This window comes from Oscarella lobularis, chromosome 19 (genome assembly GCF_947507565.1).
Source record: "Oscarella lobularis chromosome 19, ooOscLobu1.1, whole genome shotgun sequence".
Lineage (NCBI taxonomy): Eukaryota > Metazoa > Porifera > Homoscleromorpha > Homosclerophorida > Oscarellidae > Oscarella > Oscarella lobularis.
This window is the reverse complement of record NC_089193.1, coordinates 1,375,840-1,393,744: the sequence shown is the minus strand read 5'-3', so window position 1 is coordinate 1,393,744 and position 17,905 is coordinate 1,375,840. Positions and strand designations below refer to the sequence as shown.

General features: G+C 49.3%; 7 protein-coding genes across 10 annotated transcripts; 4 read left to right on the top strand and 3 right to left on the bottom strand.

Moving 5' to 3' along the window:
* The first annotated feature begins 31 nt into the window (after positions 1-31).
* Positions 32-1,126, top strand: LOC136198550 (dnaJ homolog subfamily C member 5-like). Its single transcript, XM_065988531.1, has 4 exons — positions 32-155; positions 452-685; positions 739-786; positions 846-1,126. Exons 1-4 carry the CDS (start codon positions 153-155, stop codon positions 1,038-1,040), a joined length of 480 nt encoding a protein of 159 aa, XP_065844603.1. The 5' UTR covers positions 32-152; the 3' UTR covers positions 1,041-1,126.
* LOC136198544 (di-N-acetylchitobiase-like) lies at positions 1,062-2,199 on the bottom strand. The gene has a single exon (XM_065988524.1). It carries the CDS (start codon positions 2,179-2,181, stop codon positions 1,099-1,101), a length of 1,083 nt encoding a protein of 360 aa, XP_065844596.1. The 5' UTR covers positions 2,182-2,199; the 3' UTR covers positions 1,062-1,098.
* Positions 2,200-2,259: 60 nt separating this feature from the next.
* LOC136198527 (centrosome-associated protein 350-like) lies at positions 2,260-12,461 on the bottom strand. Of its 3 annotated transcripts, none has more exons than XM_065988502.1 (27): positions 12,311-12,461; positions 12,157-12,255; positions 11,799-12,062; positions 11,689-11,744; positions 11,552-11,639; positions 11,370-11,487; positions 11,146-11,317; positions 10,793-11,073; positions 10,427-10,735; positions 10,277-10,336; positions 10,161-10,226; positions 9,529-10,104; positions 9,291-9,466; positions 9,136-9,234; positions 8,972-9,082; positions 8,503-8,917; positions 8,347-8,453; positions 8,225-8,294; positions 6,869-8,167; positions 6,662-6,810; positions 6,342-6,449; positions 6,153-6,251; positions 5,689-6,093; positions 5,584-5,638; positions 4,727-5,446; positions 4,523-4,671; positions 2,260-4,475 (listed from the first exon to the last, which is right to left on the bottom strand). In XM_065988502.1, the coding sequence occupies exons 8-27, from the start codon at positions 10,878-10,880 to the stop codon at positions 2,376-2,378; spliced, it is 7,161 nt and encodes a 2,386-aa protein (XP_065844574.1). In that variant the 5' UTR covers positions 10,881-11,073; positions 11,146-11,317; positions 11,370-11,487; positions 11,552-11,639; positions 11,689-11,744; positions 11,799-12,062; positions 12,157-12,255; positions 12,311-12,461; the 3' UTR covers positions 2,260-2,375. The 3 variants fall into 3 exon arrangements, with proteins under 3 accessions (XP_065844574.1, XP_065844573.1, XP_065844572.1); XM_065988501.1 differs by having other exon boundaries at positions 11,689-11,882; positions 11,935-12,062; XM_065988500.1 differs by having other exon boundaries at positions 11,689-12,062.
* Positions 11,005-12,160, top strand: LOC136198548 (endonuclease III-like protein 1). The gene is made up of 4 exons (XM_065988529.1): positions 11,005-11,267; positions 11,399-11,569; positions 11,625-11,890; positions 11,947-12,160. Exons 1-4 carry the CDS (start codon positions 11,019-11,021, stop codon positions 12,074-12,076), a joined length of 816 nt encoding a protein of 271 aa, XP_065844601.1. The 5' UTR covers positions 11,005-11,018; the 3' UTR covers positions 12,077-12,160.
* On the top strand, positions 12,266-14,250 carry LOC136198661 (uncharacterized). Its single transcript, XM_065988664.1, has 7 exons — positions 12,266-12,291; positions 12,322-12,403; positions 12,701-12,737; positions 12,790-13,161; positions 13,214-13,462; positions 13,510-13,979; positions 14,039-14,250. Exons 1-7 carry the CDS (start codon positions 12,266-12,268, stop codon positions 14,048-14,050), a joined length of 1,248 nt encoding a protein of 415 aa, XP_065844736.1. The 3' UTR covers positions 14,051-14,250.
* Positions 13,890-16,813, bottom strand: LOC136198539 (uncharacterized). Of its 2 annotated transcripts, none has more exons than XM_065988517.1 (6): positions 16,338-16,813; positions 15,332-16,165; positions 14,961-15,281; positions 14,810-14,907; positions 14,425-14,752; positions 13,890-14,375 (listed from the first exon to the last, which is right to left on the bottom strand). In XM_065988517.1, exons 1-6 carry the CDS (start codon positions 16,399-16,401, stop codon positions 14,323-14,325), a joined length of 1,698 nt encoding a protein of 565 aa, XP_065844589.1. In that variant the 5' UTR covers positions 16,402-16,813; the 3' UTR covers positions 13,890-14,322. The 2 variants fall into 2 exon arrangements, with proteins under 2 accessions (XP_065844589.1, XP_065844590.1); XM_065988518.1 differs by having other exon boundaries at positions 16,693-16,782.
* A 40-nt stretch (positions 16,814-16,853) lies between these two features.
* LOC136198525 (uncharacterized) lies at positions 16,854-17,841 on the top strand. Its single transcript, XM_065988498.1, has 4 exons — positions 16,854-16,974; positions 17,077-17,252; positions 17,308-17,443; positions 17,500-17,841. The coding sequence occupies exons 1-4, from the start codon at positions 16,856-16,858 to the stop codon at positions 17,756-17,758; spliced, it is 690 nt and encodes a 229-aa protein (XP_065844570.1). The 5' UTR covers positions 16,854-16,855; the 3' UTR covers positions 17,759-17,841.
* Positions 17,842-17,905: the final 64 nt, after the last annotated feature.

Genomic DNA, 17,905 nt, shown 5'->3' with positions numbered 1-17,905 from the left:
ACTGAATTTTGTGCGCTGGTATTAAATAAATGTATCTGCGTGGCATACGGGAAAGATCGCGAGCATTGGCCCCTCATTGACCGACACCTGCCGGCAGCCGGCTGATCTCTATAGAGCCGACACTTTTGCGTCTTTGCAGAGAAGTCATTGAAATGGTAAGACCCGCGCCCTTCGTACAGTTGCACTGTCGCTGCTCTACCTACTCTCTCGGGGTTGCATTCCAAGACTCGGAACTAAAACCGAGAATTCAAAAATTTAGACTGCCTGCAGCTTGAAACAATACCAACAGTTTGCCTACGCGTAGTCCATTCTTTGCTCTAACCGACTACAACCGTCTACTGCGTCATTCGGGTGTAGCCAGTAAGAGGTGTATTTATTCGCACTAGGTTAATTAACACTTGCTAGTCCCCGGGGGCCCAGGGACTGCGGTCATGCAGGCGTCTGTGTATAGGAAGCGGAGGCAGAGGTTCGCTTTAGCACTCTAAAGGAGAGGGACGAGAACGAAGCGACTGAGGAAACGGAAGCAGTCGAGAAAGAAGTCGACGACGGAGTCAAAGAGGGAGAAGCTGCGGCGAGAGACGCAGCGGTCGACGCAGCCGCCGCCGCCGCCGCCGCCACAAAGGAGGCCATTAGAGCCAAATACGGTACTTGGGGCGTACGAGTAGCAGAAACATTCGGCGAAGACGTAAGAAAAAGAAATACCTTATGTAGGTAATTAATCGATAAGGGCTCATTTAGAGTTGGGTCGTGAAACAGACGGTCGCCAGTGACAACGGCTGTTGCAAAGTACCCACCTAAACTATCGTCCCATATGCAATTGATTATACATACCTTTACAAATGCAGGCTTGTCTGATTATTGGATGCCTGCTGACCGGCTGCTACTGCTGCTGCTGCTTCTTCTGCTTCTGCTTCGGCGGATGCTGCTGCGGAGGCTGCTGCGGTGCCTGCAAGAAGTCTGAAGACGAAAATCAAGGAATCGTCAAAAAGGAACCGGTGACAACGGAGCCTCAGAAAGAGTACGGAGCAGCGGACCCTTAGAGAGAGAAGAAAGAGCGAACCGGATGACCTTTTTGCTTTATGTACACGCACGATCGGTCTACACTACCACGGCATCCCACATCGCCTTCGCGTCTCCCTGTCCCTCCGTCGAACTATAATCCAACGAGTCGACCGTCCAAAAGGCGAGTCCGCGAAGACCGACGTCGACGCCGTAGCGATACTTGAGCGCGAGACTCTCCGGATCGTCGTACCACACCTGATGCGTTTTCCCGTCGACGGGCGCGACGTAATTGAAAAAGGGCGCGCTGAACGTCTCGTTCCACACGCGAGTTGAATTTTTCAGCATTTGTCGAACGACCGCGTAGTCTCTTTCGACGCCCGCGGCGTCGCTACAGGGAGCGCCGCGAAACGGAACGTGCTTGAGACTGCACAGTCCGACAGCGTCCAAAGAACTGCAGTTGTAATCGTAGCCGTACCACGGTTGACCCAAGACCAACTGATACGGATCAATACCGAGATTCATATACTCTTCAATACCCCGAGCCGTCATGGGAAGAGGAGAATTGGCGCTTGCCACGCACGGACCCCATATTTGACTGCGTTCGTCGTACGACATGACGACGAGAAAGTCGGTAACGCGCGCGAGTCCGACGGCGTCGTAGCAACGGCCGTCGATACAGTCCGGGGACCAGGCGACGTCGTAGGAGATCTGTGATCCGGGAATGGCTTCGGCGAACGCGCGACGCGTTTCGGCGACGAGTTCGACGAGCGCGGCGCGCATTGCCGTCGAATTCAGCGGCGATTCGATGTCGATGTTGACGCCGTCGAGATAATTTGCTGTCGCGACGCTGATTTGGTCGGAAACGAAGGCGGCGCGCGCCGTCGCGTTCAGCAAATCGGCGACGTCGAAATTGCCGTGATTTACGACGCGAACGCCTTTCGAGTGCGCGTAGCATACCAGATCCATTGTCGCGTTGTCGATGTCATGAAATAGGGCGAGCGTCGTCACTTTTGACCAGTCGTAGTGCGGCCAATGGTCCGATTTCGTTGTGAAGCCTAGGACTTCCTTACGGGGGCCCGTTTTGATCGATTCGCACCAGGACGGGCTTTTGCACGGACATGCGGCGTACGTAGCCGCTGCAACGACAGCGGCGGCGGCGACAACGAAGAGCAACGACATACGGAACTGCCACTGATCACGTGCCCATTGATCCTATACTTTCACAGGACCAAAATATTAAATCGACGAGCGTAAGGCTATTAGTCACCTCTTACGTCCTTTTTCAGGGTAATTACTACTGTAGTTTTTACATATCATCTATGCAAGAAAATCTATGCAAGAAAAATAATGAGTTTTCTAAATAAGACATGTATTTACTTCCTTTTCATTGTTGCTTTCTGTCTACGAGCCATTTTGTCATTCATCACTCCCTGCACGACGGTAGCAGTTTCTTCCAAAAGCATATCAAGTATGCCGTCGCCGACTTGAAACGTCACGTCCTGCTCGTCTTCGTCGTAGTCGATCCACTGCGATTCCTCCTCCTTCAACTCGGCGACGAGGATCGCTTCGACGCTCGTAGGTCGTCCAACGGTCGCTTTGGAGAAACTCCCCTTTCGTCCGGACGCTCGTCTCGCCGTCGCCGCGCCACTTCCCTTTCCGAGGCCCATCAACGAGGCGACTTCCTCCTGAATCGCCGCGACGAATTGATCGCGATTCCGAGCGAAATGCGCCACTTTCATTCGCTTCAAATCGTTCGCGTGACATCGCTTCGGCTTCATCCACGCCGGCGAGACGACGACGCTCTCCGCCGACGCAGTCGGACCGAGATTGCCTTCGATGTCTCTCGTCAGATCGAAAACCAAGCGTCGAAACGAAGTGTCGTACTTCTCCTCGCTTTCCGCGAGCGCGACGCCGTTCATCGCCGCGCGAACCATGTCGTCGACGGCGGCGCGATTGAACGGAATCTTATACTCGATTTGCGTCGGCGTCGTCGATCGTTGCGCTTCCGATTGGACGGCGACGACGGGGAACTTGTCCTCGATTTCCGGCGAAAGGACGCGACTGTCGAGCGACGACGAGTCGGTCGATTCGTCGCCGCTCGCGTTTAAATCGAGCGAAGGGAACGGTATGTCGCGCGGTCGTTTGGGCGAGAGCGGCGGGGAAAGCGGAGCGACGGCGGCGGCTGGAGCGCGATCCTTGGATCGACGACTTCGTCGCTCGTGAAAAATTGCGCCCATCTCTTTCACCGCTCCGTCGAGCAACTGATTTGCCAGCTGGTCAACGGCGACGTCGTAGTTGGGAGAAACGATTTTTTCCGCGCCGGTTTTCTCATCAGCGGCCCGCTCTCGCCTCTCCCTTTTCTCCTCCTTCAGTCTAAGCATCAAGCGAAGCGACTCGTCGAGTAAATCTCTCGTTAGCATCTTCACGCTCAGATCGAGACTTCTTTGCACTTCTTCTTCCCCTTCTGTCGTCGTCGTCGTCGTCGTCGCGTCGACGGCGACGGCGGGAGGACTCGGTTCCGTCGATTCTTCGTCGACTTTTTCGTCCGGTGACACCGATGTCGTCGTAACGGAATGGCTCAACGCTTCGACCGCTTCGACGGCGGCGCTAAATACGCGATCCAATTCCGGATCCTCTTCAATTAGACGAGTCACTTCGGCGTCTACGAAGTCGCCCGAACGACTCGCTGCTCCGGACGCCAATCGTTCATCGACTTTGTCGTTCGATTGGACGATGGAGAGACTCTTCTCCGTCTCTTCCGCCGAAGATTCAATGGAGAGACTCTTCTCCGTGACCGTCTCTTCCGCCGGAGATTCAATGGAATCGCCGATTCGGTTTTCCGCCACTTCCTCGACGGGAGACGACGCCGGCAACTCCACTTCCACTTCCCGTTCCTCCTCGGACTCAAAGTCATTCGTATAAATAGCCTCCTTACTCAAACCGACGTCCGATTCGAAGTCATTCGTATACGTCGCGACGACAGTTCGCTCCGGACTCAATTCCTCGCTCGCCGTCTTCTCCGCCGCCGCCGTCGATGCTCTCTCCTCCGAGACGGACGTCTCCTTCTCCAGTATTGACGTCTCGAACGTTTCGCTATAGACGGGAACGTCGGTCGCCGAGCGGAGCGGCGTGCTCGTCTTCAGCGTTGAGTTGAATGCCTCGACGGCATTCGACGGCGACGGCAAGCTCTCGTCTTCGTCGCGACTTGCACTGACGTGCGTTTCTTCTTCCTCCTCTTCCACGACGTCGTCTTTTGTCTCTTCGGTTCGTTCTACGGAGACTTCGTGGAGTGGTGGAGTCGGAATTGAATCGGCTTGATTTTCTTCAACCGCCGGCGCCTGTCGTAGGGGTTCCTCGGTTCCGGAGAGACGATCAGCGGAAGAGGACGATTGAGAGCGAACTGGCGGCCGAGTTGCGGCCGCAATTAGGTCGTCCCTTTTTTCGGAACGAACTCGAATGATCTTATCAACATTCTAAAGCAAAAGAGATTAATAAAAGGACCGACTTTTTTTCTTCTTACCTTTATTTCTGCTTCGAGTCTCGCTTCTTGGCTCTTCAACGCCATCTCTTTCTGCCTCTTCGTTTCCAAACGCAACTTCTTCGCCTCCGCTTTCCGCTTCGCCAGCTCGTTCTTCAAGAACCGTATTCGCTTCTCAAGATCCCCAAGATCTAAAAAAATGAAAGAAAATAGCAATCAAATAAAAACGCCTCCTCTTTCACTAACCTTTACTCATCGACTCGCTAAGAAGCGACTCTCCTTCTCTCACAGACACCTCCTCGGTAATCGCCCTTGACGGCGACGCCGTCGCAGCTGCGACAGCAGAGCTATCCCCGCCCTCAAACGTCTCGCTGTATTCGTCGACTAAACTCTCCTGCACCGTTGCCACGCCGCCACTCAACGAATCCAAAGCCGGACTCACTTCCGATTGACTTCGACTGGCGAACGTGTCCGTGTAGCTGACTTCGTGGATTGTCGCTTCTCGTTCGGTTTTCTTTTTCTCCACGTGCCGCCTTTGAGTTTCTATCTGCATCGCCTCGGATAGTATTCGCTTCACTTCGGCTTCTTCTTCGTCTAAACGTCTCGTCCACTCCAGTAGTTCCCGCTGATCTTTTAGTATCTTTTCGGCTTCTTCTCTCTTTCGTCGAAGCTTCCGCTCGCGTTTCGTTAGGTACTTCTCCGACGATTGAGCCTGGAGTTTTCGTAGCCTTTTAATCACCGACGACGAGGGACTCGGATCGCGATGCAGCGTCTCCGACGCCGTCGCCGTCCGTTCGGACGGACTAGCGACAGTTTCGGTCGACGGCACGTTGGACCTTCTACCAGAGGAAGGCGACACGCGCGTGAGAGACGAATGCGGCTCGGTGAACGAAGCAACGTGGGTACTGATGGAGGTGCTGTCTTGGGCTGTAGAAATTCTCGTGCTCAGGCGACTGGTAGCAACAACTGATAAAAAAGAACGAAAATTAGGTATCAGACTAAATTTTTTTTGAAGAAGGGGGGTCCCTGGGATCATATTGGAATCGATTACTCTTTGGCTTTGTCTGGAAACAGTACTACATACAGTTTCCCTATGGACTCACCGGGAGTTGCTAGAGAAGCGGAAATGGCTACGTCGTCAGGTAAATGAACACTTTCCTATTTAAATGTAATAAGAAAAAGACTGGAACGTCCTATAATATTCTTACTATCTCGCTATCGTCGGCAGTTTCCGGCTGATCTGATGCGTCGAAGTCCAGATGCGGAATTTGACTTTCCGACGATGATTTGATCGAAGGTGTCGCGGATGACGTCCGCTGTTTCAATTTTCCGCGAAAAAATCGACTCGCCTTCTTCATTTTCGCTACTTCTCTTTGCTGAACGAGAAGCTGTTGGCGTTCGTAACTGGCGACTCGGTTCGCTTCCATGAGACGTCGAATTTCGGCTTTTTGGGCGGCGAGACGAGATAGAACCTTTTTCTGTCGTTCCTTTATTAGAGGCATCTTATCGTCTTCTCCTTTGTGCCGCAGGCGTTTCTCCTTCTGTTGTAGCCACTCTAATTCAGCCTTGCTTTTCTCGCTCAAAGCCTTTTCTCTGAGTTTCAGCAGAGCACTCTTAACAAAAGCACGGGCATTTAATTAAAAAAACGTATGCTGCACAGCGTTTGGCTCACTTGATGTTGAGCACGCATTTCTTCATCTTGAACCAGCTGTCGCACCATTCTTCCAGTGAAATTTTCAAACGATTCGTCGCCAGAGAAAGGAGACGTCATCTTTTATGAAATAGTAAAACGAAGAGATTTTAAGCAAACGCCCCTGTCAGAGGGACAGGGCTGTATACTACTAAGTCCCCCTCCATTTACCATTGATGAATGCTGGCTGACGTCATCGTGCGACGTGCTATCCTCCTTCTGCTTGTGAACCGTATGCCGACGATGGCTTTCTGACGGTAGAACCATAAGAAATGATTTCTAGACATAAAAAAACCGTCTCAAATTCGGCTCCCTCATAAGAAAACCTTTGCTAAAGTAAAGGACAGAGAATCCCATCAGAGTAACTATGACAATGTCGTTCATAAAATAAGCAGGTGTAGCCAAGACGGCTTTCCTCTTATATCACACAAATAAAAGAAAAATCATCCTTTGGGGTCCCCCCTTTCCTATAACCACCGATCATCACTCACGTCATCATCACTTGCAGCCTCGACCCCTTCCTCCGTTAACGACGCGACGTTAGACTCTTCAAACTGCATAGTATAGCTATCACCAGTCACAGAGGCTTTGGTGTGAGCGAGACTACGGCTATGAGTGAGCCCATGACTACTACTAGCCACTGAAAAAAATAAGAGAAATCAAGTCCCAAATCCCAAGACAGTCTAAGCGCCCTTTACCTTGACTCTGCACGGGAGTCACGTCCCCACTCAACACAGGAGTCGCGTCTCCACTCAACACAGGGGTCACATCGTCGTCGTCGTCGTCCAAGGCGTCCTCCGCTGCCTCCGTTTCCGTTTCCGTCTCCGTCTCAACTGCGGCCTCGCTGACGCTGACAGACATAGGCTCCTCGCCCTCGCTCCTCTTACTATCCACACTCTGACTCATCTCGCTTTCCTGCACCAACTCATCCGTATCCACGCTCTCAGTCAAAACGCGAGACCTCTGCTCTCCGGACAAAGTCAAACGACTCGTCTTCTCAAAACTATCCGCATCCACGCTCCTCCCAGTCGAAGGGCGAGACCCCTTCGCTACAGACGACGTCAAACGACTCGTCGTCTCCTCGTCCCCGGACCGAAAACTCTCGTCCTCGACCCTCGACGACGAAGACGCCATCCGCGACTTAATTCTCTCCTCGTGCTGCTGAAGAACTTTCTCGACGGCAGCCGAAGCGGCCGCCGTCGCCGTAGAAACGGCTAAACGATGCGCTTCGGCCACTTGATCGCGCGCCGCTTCGATGAGCTGTTCTGCCGACTTGAATCGCACCTCGTGAGCCGCTTCGGAGGCCCGCAAAGCGCTCACGGCGACGTTCTCGTTCATTTTCGCCGCACTCATGGCAATCTCGGACGCCTCGGCTCGCGTCTTGTCCACCTTTTCCTGCAGACGACCCACTTCTTTCGCCGCCTCGCGACGATCGTCGTAGAGCCGTTTCTCCGAAGCGAGCATCTCCTCTCTCGCCTTCATCGCCAGTTCGTCTATTCCGCGCTGATAGTCCTCCTGCTTACCGCGGAGAAGTCGCGCCAGCGTCACCGTCTCCTCTTGCGCGCGAGCGACGGCGTGCGTGCGTTCAAGCGCCGCCGCTTGACGCATCCCCTCCTCTAGAACGTCGAGTTGATGCAATTCGACGGCCATACGATGCGACAAGGCGTCAGGCGAATATTTCAAGTCCGAAGCGGTGCCGTCGACGTCGTCCTCGTCGGGAGAAACGCTTCGAGTGGTAGGCGTCGTTGGCGGTGGACTAACAATCGCCTCGTCTTCTTCGACCAACGACTGCGTATGAAGTCTTTGTGACGGCGGCGGCGGCGGCGAAGACGGTTCAGCGTCGTTGATGAGACTTTGCGTTGATTCTATCTCAATTTGACGAGCGTCTTCTTCCTCTGCCGTCGATTTCGTCGCTGCGGCTCGCTGTCTTCGCGCGTAGATGTTAATGACGCTATACTCGTCGCCGCCTTTTCTCTCCCACGGTTGCAAAGGATCGACTAGTTTTAAAAACGAAATTTTCTGATAATAATTCGAATTTTAGGTGTCGTGCGTACCGAGAGGTTTCTCTGGGAGATACGACGAGGAGGAAAGCGTTGGCTGAGAAACGGCTAGAGGATAACTCGTCTACGAGCGCATAGATTAAAGAATTTATGGACTACGCCGAAAGAATACTCGCCTGCTCGTAGTCTAAGAGGAGTCCCGTGGAACCATCATCGTTAGCTGTTGATACGCCACTCAAGTGAGAAGGAAATTGTTCCGGAGAATCAGCTCGTTCTGAAACAACTGCGAAAAGTATGAGATTAGAGTTTAATTAAGAAATTGTTTGGCGTACCTGGGGAAGACTGATTATAATCCTGATTATCATCTTCTGACGTCACCGGTAAGAGTTGCATCGACGCAGGAGGCCTATTCTTTAGCAGACCAGCGGCATTTAAGCGCTTCGCTTCACTTTCTAACTGAGCCGTCAAACTGAGAGCGCTTTCCTTCAACGCACGAACGCGAGCCGAATCGGGAGAAAAAGACGGGACGGCACGAGCTTCCGGAAGAGAAGGCGGAAAAGGCCAAGCCGAGGAAACGGTAACAGGCGGCTCGACCTCTTTCGACGAGAGCTCCTCTCCATCTAATGACATCGCCGCCGCTTCGGTTCTCGCAAAAGGACGATAGCGATGAAGACTCTCCGGAGACACGTTCAGAATGCGTCCAACCGTCGGTAATTCCACCTCGTTGTTCTCCTTATCCGAATCATTCTAAAAGAGTCGAGGATACCTTAACAAGCATCAGGCAAAAATCAATAAGATCACCTCTTCAGAAGATGATACACTGAAAGCCTTCTCTGTCTCAGGTGGGACACTCTTAGGTCTATATTTTGGTATGCATGCCTTTACGTGTCTCTTCTGGTAATCGTAAAGACTCTATAGAAAGAGAATTGACAGAAGAAAGTCAACAATTGACGTCAATATATAACCTGAAGACGCTCTTGTTTCTGACGCTCTTTCTCTTCTTTCGCTTTCTTCTCCAAAGCTTGTTGATTTCGTCGTTGAGCCAATTGCTTCGTCATGTAAGTCTACACATACGCAAACGGGCGTCTTTTTTATAGAAAAGACGCCGCTTCTCTTATACCTTTACTGCATTGGGATCGTAATGACGAGACTTCTCTATGGGTTTCTCAAAGGGCAAAATTACGACGCCTTTCTTTTTGAAACGCGACTGGAAAGACTTTCTAGTAGTGGCTTTGGGTTTCAACGCGGGTTTGGGTGGCGCCGCTTCAGCTGAAACTTCAGAATACGCATCGCTTTCTAATTTAGGTCAATTTTAATTAATTAATTAATCATTCCAAAAGGCTACGTAACGTATATACCTTCGTCATTTATTTTCAAATCTTGAAGAATTTTCGTATTGCTGTCAGAAAATCCAATTGGTTCGGGTTTCCTTGACCTTGCCACATCGTCTCTGTCCCTACTACGTCTATTACACCCTTCCTCCTCCTCCTCATCGTCCGTCTCTCTTTTCTTCGCAGCAAAGAGAGGTCGGCGAGGAGGGGGAGAAGACGGAGGAGGAGCACGAGGAGGACGTTTCTCGGTTTGAGGCAATTTCCCAAGGATTTTCTTCACTTTCGCTTGGCCCTGTTTCCAATCCGTCACTTCTACTTTTCTCTTTCTGTGTGGAGCCGCACTATTGACGAGCCTTCGAAGCTCCTGTCGCCTGCTCTTCAGTATCGCCTTTCCGTCGTTGAGAACCTGTTTCGGTGGCGGTGGCAGCCTCGTTTGCTGAGGCTTTACCTTGGCCGACGTCGTAAAGCCTGGATAGGAAGCAACCTTGGGTGCTGAGGCAACCTTTCGAACGGGAAGAGAACGCTCCGCTACTGGAGGAGGGTCTAATTTAGATGCTATCGGTTCAGAGTCGCGGTGAAGGTTTCGAGAGGGAAAAGGCACACCTGGGTAGAAAGAACAATACGTAAATAACATCGAAATAAAGATGATCTTTATCTACTCTGTGAATCCGGTGGCATTGGCTGGGTCTCCTGTCTCTGTCTAGATGCTGGATGAGACGAGCCTTCTGTAAATAATCAGTCATAATGAAATGCCTTTCGAAGCTGAATAACGTGCCTTGACTATCGGCGTTCTCCCTCTGTCGAGATACCACTCTCCTCAACTGTGCCAAAGGCTCTAAACCCCAAGAACACAAGCAAATTATTAAGTAAATCAACAGCCTACGTCCCTGGTGCTTATCATCTCAAAAAACGTAATTATCCTCACCTGCACCTAGATGTTTGTCTTTCAGCGATTTCGACTTCCCCGAGCGCAGTCTGCTATGAATCTCCTCGTCGATTCTGCCTCCCTTTCGCGAAACTTTTCTCTGAACGCTCACTACTCTTTCCCTTTCCTCCTCTTCCTCGTCGCGATTCGTCGTGCGCTGGTCGAGTTCTGCGCTCCCGATAGACGTGCCGCTCGCGCTCGGGCCGCTGTCGGCCGATTCGAAGCGGAGTCGCTCCGGGGAGAGCTTAGCTTCGGCTTGAGCGACGTTTTCTTTTATTTCGCCCACTTGCGCCCAGGCTTTCGTTAATTCTACGACAAGCGCGGTTCGTTTCGCTGTCGTTCAAGTGCATTTCGATCGGTTCTCACCCGCTATTTTATCGGGATAGCTCGGTTCTGGGATGAGATGCGCTTTTCGGCGCGGAACGGGGTCTTTCGTGCGCCGACCGGTAGCCATGCCGGTCGAGACGGCTCTATTCGATACTTTAACGCCGAAATTGTCTTCTTGGACACGTCGATGGCGACGTAGTAGACAGATTCAAGTTGAAATCGCCCTTAGCCGCTCAGTCGATACGGGAAAATGTGATCCCGTACAATGCCGAGAAAACGACGTCGAGTCCGAGTAGAATATGAAGATATCGATGCAGAGACTGCAGAAAAGAAAATCAAAGCTGCACTACTGAAAAAGGAGACTTCGGCGCGCAGCTCCGCCGAATCGTTACCATGGGAGCCAGTAAACTGGCGTCTTCAATTCGAAAATATAAAGGCAATGCGCTCCGAGAGGTCTGCACCGGTCGACCAGATGGGAGCCGAATGCCAGGCGAGCAGTACCCTTCCACCAAACGTACAGAACTTTGTCCCTTGTGCTGTATAGAACAGACTGAATACTTAGAACTAAATAGCCTTTTGTCTCTAGTAAACTAATTTCTCTAATAGTAATAATTACAGTTGTAAGGGCAGCATTTCTCTTCTTAGGTGTCGCGTTTTCACGTGCTAGTTTCTCTGATGTTATCGAGTCAAACGAAAGACCAAGTGACAGACGCTGCTGTCAAGCGACTAAAGGACTATGGTTTGACAATTGAAAATATATTGTCAATAACAGAAGAAAAAATAGGCAAATTGATCTACCCCGTTGGCTTTTGGAAGGTAAGAACCAACACTGCTGGAGAATATGCTATGAGTCCCTGTTTCTTTCTCCTAGCGAAAGGCTAACTATCTGAAGAGGACTTGTCAGATATTGAAAGATGATTTTGACTGTGATATACCCCGCAGTGTTGAAGGACTGTGCAGTTTGCCCGGCGTTGGTCCCAAAATGGCTCACCTGGCAATGAATATTGCGTGGAATGAGTGCACGGGGATAGGCGTCGACACGCACGTGCACCGAATAGCCAATCGGCTCCGCTGGGTCAGAAAACCAACAAAGACGCCAGAACAAACGCGAAAGAGCTTGGAAGAGTGGCTACCAAGGTGCCAACGTATATGTTCTTTAGTTTCAATACTATTGCTTTTACTTTTGTGCCCAGAGAGTTGTGGAAGAACGTCAATTTGATTTTGGTTGGATTTGGACAGCAGATTTGTGTTCCTGTATCGCCGCGTTGCCACGGCTGCTCCAACAGTTCAATGTGTCCTTCAAGTAGTACTAAGAACAAATAGAAGCCATCTTGTTGTTAATTAATCTCTTAAAACTGTAGTACAGTAGTAGTATTGTGAAAATTGTTATTAAATTAAAGTACCGTTGTTCTAGCTTTGAGAGAATTCGCACCTCGTGTACGTCACGGCTGCTTCTGCGCATTGAACATTTTGCTGTGCAACAGGCCTGGGACTATATGACACTAACGACAGATGGTGAGAATTAACGCTTACTCCAGGCATGCCCGCGAGACCCACCACATATAAAGGCCTTCGTACCCTGTTATAAAACTACATGTACGCGATCCCTCTTTCCACTTCAAAGTTCGATTGTCAGCCAAGAGTAGACAGGTACGTAACATTTCATACTACGGTATATATAGTGTCGAGCCCGACCTTCGGAAAACTTAATTACAAAGCGAAAATAGAACGCGCATGGTACAATGCCATGCACCCCGAACCTCTACCTCCCCCCGAACCTCTACCTCCCCCCGAACCTCTACCTCCCCCCGAACCGCGTGCATAGCGGACCCACGCGGCTCGCCGCGTGAGCACCGCTATACTAACTCCTAGTCCGCAGTACAATAGCTGCTTCCCGCGGCAATCACTTGATTGGTTTAGGAAATCTAAATAACTTTTCTGTAATAGATAATATTTGCGTTGATTTTACTGCCGTCGATTTCAGGTGGAAGGATTCAATTGATTCTTTGACTTTAACGTCACTTCCAATTATTTAGATTTAGCGTACAGTAATCAACCAATCGGGCTAAGTCTAAGGGTCAAAAGAACCCGTGGGGATGCAGTCGAGTATTGCTTATCAGAAACTACCGTTTATATAAAAGAGAACGAATTCAGCATTAAACTATGCCTCACCTACGAATTGAATGCTAGTAAAGGAAAAGGAACAGAAGCCATTCTTTTCAACGGCAACGAAACAACTAGACAAAACAAAGACTTTTCAGTGACAAGCATCATCAGTGAAACTGAAGGAGGTATTACACTGGAGTTTAGAAACGCGCAATTCACTGCTAATGGCGAATACACGTACGTTGTGCGTCACGCCAACGGCACTGTGTGGCTTACCAGAACAGTGACGATAATCGTTTTAGGTAAGTTTTCCGATACACATCTAATTTCAGCGTCTTTCTATGCAACGTGTAGATGAACCGCTGGAGGAAGAAATCCCTGCTAGTGCCGGTCAAAACCTTACACTGGAGTGTCCCGCAAAACAGGAAACGGTGTCGTGGGTCGAAGAGAAGTCAGGGGGTGTTACTGCTGGCGACTGGAAACGAAACGCTGGCCCACGCTTCATGCTACAAGCAAAAAATACCGTAATATACAAATGCGCTATCTTTGATTATTTGGAGAAAAAATGGGATGTATACAAAATCTTCAACGTGAGCATTTCCAGTAAGTTGACATGATAGTGTATAGATGAGTTTCTAGCATTTTTGTAGCAGGTCCTAGCGAAGCACCACGTGAAGACCCAAAGCTTGTTCTTGCTGTTACCTTTTTGTCGATTATCGTCGCAATCATCATAATTATATTGCTGTGTTTAGTTTTCAAGCGTCGCAAAAAACGACGTTCTCTTAGTGGCGAAGTCGACGGAAGTGATAGTGAATCTCCTCCTCCTGTAAGGACTTTAGACGAAAACAAAGTTGACGATTGTGTCCATCAAACGGGCGAACAATACGAGACCCAGACCCCAAACGAAACTGCTAGAATAGTTACAAATGTGAACGAGATTGAGACTCCAATTGAGGAGAACACGCCTTCCGGCAGTCAAGTTCTAGATAAAGAGATTGAATTAAAATTACTGAAACAAATATTACAACAAGAGCGGCAGAATGGAGGAATGATACAGGAGAACGGGAAAATGATGGAAGAAATGTTGCATAAAAAACAAGTGACGACAGGAGCAGAGACGGTATGAATGACAGGCGCAAAAGAAAAGTCAAAACGAAAAAACGAAAATGCATACCATAGGTACTCATGTGACTGCATGCGGTGAAGCGGCTACGGCGCAATAAGAATGAATGATTGATGTGCTGCAAAGTAAAAATTAGCGCTTTTTTGTTACTCGTATGCTGATTCGCAAGCCTTGTCCAAGCTGTACTCAGGAAGCACGTACGCGGCATATATGTATCACACTTCGTTAGAAATCTAAAATAAAACAACGATGGGTTACAAGACAGCAATTAAGTCAAACGCTGTAACACGCAAAGCAAATCGCCATTCAAAAGGAACAGGTAATCTTACGGTGTTGCACACTAGTTACAATTGGAACTGAAAAATTTTGAATGCAGCGTTGAACACTTCAATCCTAAGAAGTGAGATGTTCACGAACATAAGCAAATTGAGGGAATATTTACCAGCAATCGAGCTTTTCTGCAGCTGACAAGGAAAAGAGATGCCTTTCCAAAAAGTTACTATGCAGTCAAAAGCATACGAACAGCTTGCCAAAGTGACATTACTCCTCGAGAACGATTGGCCAAGAAGCAACAGTATATCTTTGAGCTGAACAGTACTGACGTCTGCGTTCAGGTAGCCTTCGTATTCTAACAGAAAGATTTTTCGCTTGCCACGAGTGACTCGCAAGCTCGAATTATTCGTAGGCGGTAAGAGATTTTGAAGCACCACTGTAGAACTTTGAAAATGCTTTCGTAGAGTGGCGTCCAAATATCTCGGAGTAATCTCTCCCTTTCGGAACAACAATAGGTAAAGTTGGCAGACTAGAAGTGCGTATCTGCTATAAACCTTATCACGACACTTGCAGCATTTCTTAATCAATCTAATTTGAATGCTTGGAAGAGTCGTAGGAAAGAGAGCAGTGCAGCTAATGCCGCCAGCTTTGCCTAAAGAGGTTAAGCAAAGCTCAGATTGTAATTCCTACACGTTTCTTACTTACAATAGCTTCCGCTAACAAATCCTACTCTAACAAAGGGGCTACTGCTTTGAAATTTCGTGTTTCTGGCCCGCACTCGGACGTAGTAAACAGTAACATTGCAGATATTCTTTCGACTAAACGTGAAGAACGTATACGTTGTACTCGTCTTACTGTAACTCGGAAGAGCTGGCGAACGAGCATTCTCAGTCAAAATCTCGTAATCATATTCATCAGCTTTCAGCACGTCGGAACCACTGCTAACGACAGACGACAGCCACGTCACATTAAAGCCCCAGGCGCAGTCAAAGTGAAGAGAAACATTTTGCGGTGCAATTGGAGGATCTAGAACATAAATTATTATAATAAAAACAGTTACGTATGTCCTTTTGTACCTAGAACGATAACAGACACGGTGAGCTTGTCACTATATTTCACTCCTTCCAAAACACACGTGTATTGGCCTTGATCAGCCTTCTGCAAGTCATTAAAAACGAGGCGCAACGTTTGACCTTCCATATCAGTCTTTGTATGGAAGACTTTGACTCCGTTCCGGCTCCACGTCCAGTTGAAAAACTCGGTCATGGAGCGCTGGCAAAGCACACTTAGATTCTGTCCAACGACCTGCTCATACGTTTTGACGTCGCCGCCATGATAGATCATTGGACGTTCCTTCACCGTCACGGTGATAGTCGCATTGCTATCACGATTTCTGTTTACGAGGCCACGACACTTGTACGTTCCGTCGTCAGATTTATTAGCGCGGCGAATTTCCAACGAATAATAGGTGCCGCCATCACCTAAATTGACTCGACCACCTAATGACCCCCGTCGCAGTTGTTTGACATAATGATACCAGTCAACCCCCTTTATGCCACCAAAAACCAAACACTTAAGCGAGATTGTCTCATTCTCATACACAGTGACGTGGGGCACTTCCGCTTTCACTGACAACGGTCGTACCGAAACGTTGAATTTATGATCGCCGCCTTCTTTCAAATATAGACACCTGTAGAGACCACTGTCTGCAAATTGCAAATTTTCGATGGTGAGATTGAGTTTGAGTTTGACGTTATGATAATCAACGAAAGTTCTGTAGTTTAAATCGACTGCTTTTACCCATTGTGAGCTACTTTGATCGAGTTTTTCCCACTTGACAACTTTTTTCGACCATGGAGGACAAGTCAACTTCAGTGTCATCCCCTCGTACGAGTGAAGATCTTGGACACCTAGAAGGAAGAAGTCCAGGTGGTCTATTATCTGCAGCGCACCCACGCCCTCGCACCCCCCGTCTAGGCTACTATCAGGGATCCTCTCGAAAGTGGACTGCCTAATTTAATCAGGAGAGCGTCTGCATCCAGGAAAACGCATCCAGGAAAAAGCGTCAAAAAATCAACTTACTGGCACGTAGAGCTTGAGCAAACAAAGTTACTATAACAGCATTGCAAACGAATGCGGAAAGCATTTCGAGGGTGAGCGAGCTTCTAAGAAGCACGACGAGCGTTGCTAAAGCAGAGATAAGAGATTTTATCTCTGGCTAAAGTGTAGTCCTTGATAAGCTATGAGCCCGCTTAGAGGGTCTGCTGCAGAATGACGCCAGAGGCTTTTAGACTGTGCTCTTGACAGCAAAGAAGCCGCGGTGCTGCTCACGAGCGGTGAACTGTCAATGCTCACGTGGGAATCGCTTTTGAAACATCTGCTTCACGTGCTCCTCGATTGACTAGTAGTAGGAGAGATTGCTCGATGTTTGGTGTACCTTAGACACGTTCGGATTGTAGTGTGGACGTGATGGCTGCAAGTTGCTGCGAGCCAGTGCCAGGACCGTGATGGGCCGCCGTGGATGGACGCTGGCAGCGTCTGGCACCATAGATGGCACGCTTGGCATGCAGGGAGGGAAGACTAATAGCGCGCTAGGCTTCATGGCTCGAGTGGAATTTGTGCGCAAGAGCTGCGCTATTCTTTGGCTTGGCAACAACCAAAATCGCTTTCGAACAGACTACATCGAGAACCTGATGACATGTCTTGATGAAGTAGAAAAGTACGCTTACATTTGGAGATGAGTAGAGCAGGCGTTGCATCGCCTAGAACTGCCTATCGCAGACAGCTAAATCCAGGCCTAGCACTTACAGTAGCTCACTAGGAGTAACGCCAAAGCCCTCGTCACATCGGGAACAGGAAAGTTTTTCTCGAATGGGCTCGACCTGGAATGGGTGGGCCAGCAACGTCACAGCGACGCGATGCACTTCTTCAGGAGCTTCCAGCTCCTACTAGCGCGAGTGCTTTCCTTTCCCATGGTAACCGTTGCAGCTCTAAACGGTCAGCGACATGATTATCTTATAATTAGTATTGATTAATTAAAATCATCTTGTAGGTCATGCAGCCGCCGGTGGGGCTATGTTCGCTCTCGCGCACGATTATCGGGTCATGCAAAGAGATCGCGGCTGGATGTTTCTCAATGAGGTCGATTTGGGAATCTTGTTCACTGAAGGAATGCTTTCTCTGATAAGGTGAGGCCAACCTTTGTTTGAACGTTCACCTACGGCATTGGATTTGTTCTGTGTAGAGCGAAAGTGCCGACTCCGTCTGTGTTTCGTGATTTAGTGATCTACGGGAATCGTTTTTCGGGTTCTTCGGCAGTCAACGTCAATCTGGTTGACCTTGTTTGCGATGTTGGGTCGTCTCTTGATGCAGCACTTGATTTGGCGGAGGAGAAAGTGAATGGCAAAGACATACCAAAAGAAAATCTCGGTGCAATGAAGAGGCATGTGCACCAGATCGAAATAGAAAAACTGAAAAAGGGCGCCATGGCATCAAAGCTATGAGAGAAAGACTCTTGACTATTTTTTCTGTGACGTATCTATACTACTAAGAGCAGCGGCCATCTTGGATGACGTCAGAATCTTTCGTTATAATCGCTAAGGCTCATTCGCTACGCCTTCTACCGCACTCTCTTGCGGTGCAAACATCTC

Excerpts from the sequence above, each read along its gene's own strand:
- LOC136198527 (XM_065988500.1), bottom strand. The coding sequence starts at position 10,880 with ATGGCTACCGGTCGGCGCACGAAAGACCCCGTTCCGCGCCGAAAAGCG. Across the intron at positions 9,235-9,290 it reads ACGATCCCAATGCAGTAAAG|ACTTACATGACGAAGCAATT; the intron begins GTATAAGAGAAG and ends GCGTATGTGTAG. Across the intron at positions 6,252-6,341 it reads TCAGCCAGCATTCATCAATG|ATGACGTCTCCTTTCTCTGG; the intron begins GTAAATGGAGGG and ends ATTTCATAAAAG.
- LOC136198661 (XM_065988664.1), top strand. The coding sequence starts at position 12,266 with ATGGTGAGAATTAACGCTTACTCCAG. Across the intron at positions 12,292-12,321 it reads AGAATTAACGCTTACTCCAG|GCCTTCGTACCCTGTTATAA; the intron begins GCATGCCCGCGA and ends CCACATATAAAG. Across the intron at positions 12,738-12,789 it reads TTTACTGCCGTCGATTTCAG|ATTTAGCGTACAGTAATCAA; the intron begins GTGGAAGGATTC and ends CCAATTATTTAG.
- LOC136198525 (XM_065988498.1), top strand. The coding sequence starts at position 16,856 with ATGGCTCGAGTGGAATTTGTGCGCAAGAGCTGCGCTATTCTTTGGCTT. Across the intron at positions 16,975-17,076 it reads TGTCTTGATGAAGTAGAAAA|GAGTAACGCCAAAGCCCTCG; the intron begins GTACGCTTACAT and ends GTAGCTCACTAG. Across the intron at positions 17,253-17,307 it reads AACCGTTGCAGCTCTAAACG|GTCATGCAGCCGCCGGTGGG; the intron begins GTCAGCGACATG and ends ATCATCTTGTAG.
- LOC136198548 (XM_065988529.1), top strand. The coding sequence starts at position 11,019 with ATGCCGAGAAAACGACGTCGAGTCCGAGTAGAATATGAAGATATCGAT. Across the intron at positions 11,570-11,624 it reads ACCCCGTTGGCTTTTGGAAG|CGAAAGGCTAACTATCTGAA; the intron begins GTAAGAACCAAC and ends TCTTTCTCCTAG. Across the intron at positions 11,891-11,946 it reads TTGGAAGAGTGGCTACCAAG|AGAGTTGTGGAAGAACGTCA; the intron begins GTGCCAACGTAT and ends TTTTGTGCCCAG.
- LOC136198539 (XM_065988517.1), bottom strand. The coding sequence starts at position 16,401 with ATGCTTTCCGCATTCGTTTGCAATGCTGTTATAGTAACTTTGTTTGCT. Across the intron at positions 16,166-16,337 it reads TGCTCAAGCTCTACGTGCCA|GTGTCCAAGATCTTCACTCG; the intron begins GTAAGTTGATTT and ends TCTTCCTTCTAG. Across the intron at positions 14,376-14,424 it reads GCAGAAAAGCTCGATTGCTG|GATTGAAGTGTTCAACGCTG; the intron begins GTAAATATTCCC and ends CTCACTTCTTAG.
- LOC136198550 (XM_065988531.1), top strand. Across the intron at positions 686-738 it reads CAGAAACATTCGGCGAAGAC|AGTTGGGTCGTGAAACAGAC; the intron begins GTAAGAAAAAGA and ends GGGCTCATTTAG. Across the intron at positions 787-845 it reads GTGACAACGGCTGTTGCAAA|GCTTGTCTGATTATTGGATG; the intron begins GTACCCACCTAA and ends TTACAAATGCAG.
- LOC136198544 (XM_065988524.1), bottom strand. The coding sequence starts at position 2,181 with ATGTCGTTGCTCTTCGTTGTCGCCGCCGCCGCTGTCGTTGCAGCGGCT.